The 3,115-nt window shown below is 61.2% G+C and overlaps 1 protein-coding gene across 1 annotated transcript; it reads left to right on the top strand.

Annotated features, from left to right (window-relative positions):
* Nucleotides 1–262: 262 nt before the first annotated feature.
* LOC136550347 (indole-3-acetic acid-amido synthetase GH3.8-like) lies at nucleotides 263–2,614 on the top strand. The gene is made up of 2 exons (XM_066541891.1): nucleotides 263–861; nucleotides 956–2,614. The coding sequence occupies exons 1-2, from the start codon at nucleotides 401–403 to the stop codon at nucleotides 2,346–2,348; spliced, it is 1,854 nt and encodes a 617-aa protein (XP_066397988.1). The 5' UTR covers nucleotides 263–400; the 3' UTR covers nucleotides 2,349–2,614.
* The last annotated feature ends 501 nt before the right edge of the window (nucleotides 2,615–3,115 follow it).

Below are 3,115 nucleotides of genomic sequence, written 5' to 3'. Positions count from 1 at the left end.
ATGGCCTCATCGGCGGCCGCTCCGACGTGGCAGTCCAGGCCGCCCCACCTTGCCGGGTGGTTGTCCACCACCGGACGGGACACCGGGTCCCACCGCTGCCGCGCCGTGGAGCGGCAGCCCCGACGTCACCCCGTGTCCTTCTCCCCGTCCCACACTCCCACTGCGCCATCGCCACGCCTCCCGCCCCTGGGCTCGCCGACCTGCGCGACCAGCGAGCTCGCCTCCCACGCTATAAATACCCCGCCATGCCCGAGCCATTCCGACCAGGCAACACAGCAAGCAGCAGAAAACGTCTCCTGGCCTTCCAGCCGTCCCTCCTCCAGAGTCCCAAACCACCCTCAGGCAGGTTCCACAGCTGCTAGCTAGCGTTCGCAAGCAGCAGTAGTGTTCCATCGAGGCAATGGCGGTGATGGCCGAAGTAGTGTCGACCACCGGCGCGGCGCTCGGGAGCCTGACCTCGCAGCCACCGCCGGCGGCCGCGGTGAAGGACGCCGACGCTGAGAAACTCCAGTTCATCGAGGAGATGACCTCCGACGTGGACGCCGTGCAGGAGCGCGTGCTGGGGGAGATCCTTGCCTGCAACGCCGACACCGAGTACCTCGCCAAGTATGGCCTCATCGGCGCTTCGGACCGCGCGACCTTCCGCGCCAAGGTGCCGATGGCGACGTACGAGGACCTGCAGCCGTACATCCGGCGCATTGCCGACGGCGACCGCTCGCCCATCCTGTCGGGGCACCCGGTCTCCGAGTTCCTCACCAGCTCCGGCACGTCCGCCGGCGAGCGCAAGCTCATGCCCACCATCGAGGACGAGCTCAACCGCCGCCAGTTGCTGTACAGCCTCCAGATGCCCGTCATGAACCTGTAAGCTTTCTGCTGCTGCTCCAGTACCAGTAATTATTGACAGCACGCACGTGCGCAAGTACAGTTATTGATGGCCTTGAATGACTGTGTGCAGGTATGTGCCTGGGATGGACAAGGGGAAGGCTCTCCATTTCCTCTTCGTCAAGTCGGAGACGAAGACGCCGGGCGGCCTCGCGGCGAGGCCCGTCCTGACGAGCTACTACAAGAGCAACCACTTCAAGAACCGGCCGTTCGACGCCTACAACAACTACACGAGCCCCACGGCGGCCATCCTCTGCGCGGACGCGTTACAGAGCATGTACGCGCAGATGGTGTGCGGTCTGTGCCAGCGCCAGGACGTGCTTCGCGTCGGCGCCGTGTTCGCGTCGGGCCTCCTTCGCGCCATTCGCTTCCTCCAGCTCAACTGGGAGCAGCTCGCGGACGACATCGAGGGCGGCTCGCTCACCCCGCGCATCACCGACCCGTCGGTGCGCGAGGCGGTCGCCGGGATCCTCCGCCCTGACCCCGAGCTCGCCGAGCTGATCCGCTCCGAGTGCTCCAAGGGCGACTGGGCGGGCATCATCCCCCGCATTTGGCCCAACACCAAGTACCTGGACGTCATCGTCACCGGCGCCATGGCGCAGTACATCCCGACCCTCAAGTACTACAGCGGCGGCCTCCCGATGGCGTGCACCATGTACGCGTCGTCCGAGTGCTACTTCGGGCTGAACCTCCGCCCCATGTGCGACCCTTCGGAGGTGTCCTACACCCTGATGCCCAACATGTGCTACTTCGAGTTCCTGCCCATGGACGCCGCGGCGTCTGGCGGCGGCGACGCGAGCCAGCTGGTGGACCTCGCCCGCGTGGAGGTCGGGAGCGAGTACGAGCTGGTGATCACCACGTACGCCGGGCTGAACCGGTATCGCGTCGGCGACGTGCTCCAGGTCACGGGCTTCCACAACACGGCGCCGCAGTTCCGGTTCGTGCGCCGCAAGAACGTGCTGCTGTCCATCGAGTCCGACAAGACGGACGAGGCCGAGCTGCAGCGCGCCGTGGAGCGCGCGTCCGTGCTGCTCCGCCCGCACGGCGCCGCCGTGGTGGAGTACACCAGCCAGGCCTACACCAAGAGCATCCCCGGCCACTACGTCATCTACTGGGAGCTTCTGGCCAAGGGCCCCGCGCCCGGCACCGCCGGCGCCGCGGTGGACAGGGAGACGCTGGACAGGTGCTGCCTCGAGATGGAGGAGGCGCTGAACACGGTGTACAGGCAGAGCCGCGTGGCGGACGGCTCCATCGGTCCGCTGGAGATCCGGGTGGTCCGGCCGGGCACCTTCGAGGAGCTCATGGACTACGCCATCTCCCGCGGCGCGTCGATCAACCAGTACAAGGTGCCCCGGTGCGTGACGTTCCCGCCCATCATCGAGCTGCTGGACTCCCGCGTCGTGTCCACCCACTTCAGCCCCGCGCTGCCGCACTGGACCCCCGGCCAGCGCTCCCACTCCGACTAGACAGGCCGGCCGGCGAGCGGCGAGGCGTGTCCGGGTCCGGCGCGCTTAATTAATTATTAGACTGGGAAATCATCTGCTTCGTATCGTAGACGTAGAATGCCCGTGAACTTAAAATCTTTGTTAATTTTGGAATTTTGAGTACTGTCAGTTATTAGCGGCGTGAGGGTAACTTGATGTGATGAGAGTTGGAATCACTCGAAAGCAGAGCTGATCAGCTGAAGCAACAGTCGACGCATATGTAAGACTAGAGGTATTTCAGGCAGTAACGGCACTATTGTCCGTATCACTTAGTAGTACGGAGCACGCGGCTAATTTAACGTTCATCCAAATCTGTACGAGCTGTGCGAGCTGTGCGTCTGTGCCTGCAGAAGATCTCGCTGCAATATCCTGATTACTAAAACCGGCTACTCTACGAGCTTGTGAAAGCATCGGAACTTTGCCGACTCAAAGGCGATAGTAACTTCCCAGTTCCCACGGTTCTTTAGCCTTCAGACATTTCCATTTCAGGCGATAGAATTCAGTTAACGCCTTCAGCCATGTTTTCCACAGTTTAACTTTAGATAATGGCGGCTAATCATAAATGTAGCTTGAAAATTGAAAGCCACACTTTTTTCATGCTTATAAAAAATCTCGCCATACTCCATAATAATATGGAGTCTACAAAAATCTTATCTGAATTTAATTTTCAACCAAACACTTACCACCTTAATGAATCCTGACTAAAATAAAGTGGAGTGGAGTGTACGTAGATATGAACCAAACACCAT

This window comes from Miscanthus floridulus, chromosome 4, assembly GCF_019320115.1.
Source record: "Miscanthus floridulus cultivar M001 chromosome 4, ASM1932011v1, whole genome shotgun sequence".
Classification (NCBI taxonomy): Eukaryota; Viridiplantae; Streptophyta; class Magnoliopsida; order Poales; family Poaceae; genus Miscanthus; species Miscanthus floridulus.
The sequence above is the reverse complement of the archived record's forward strand: the minus strand, read 5'-3'. Positions and strand labels throughout refer to the sequence as shown.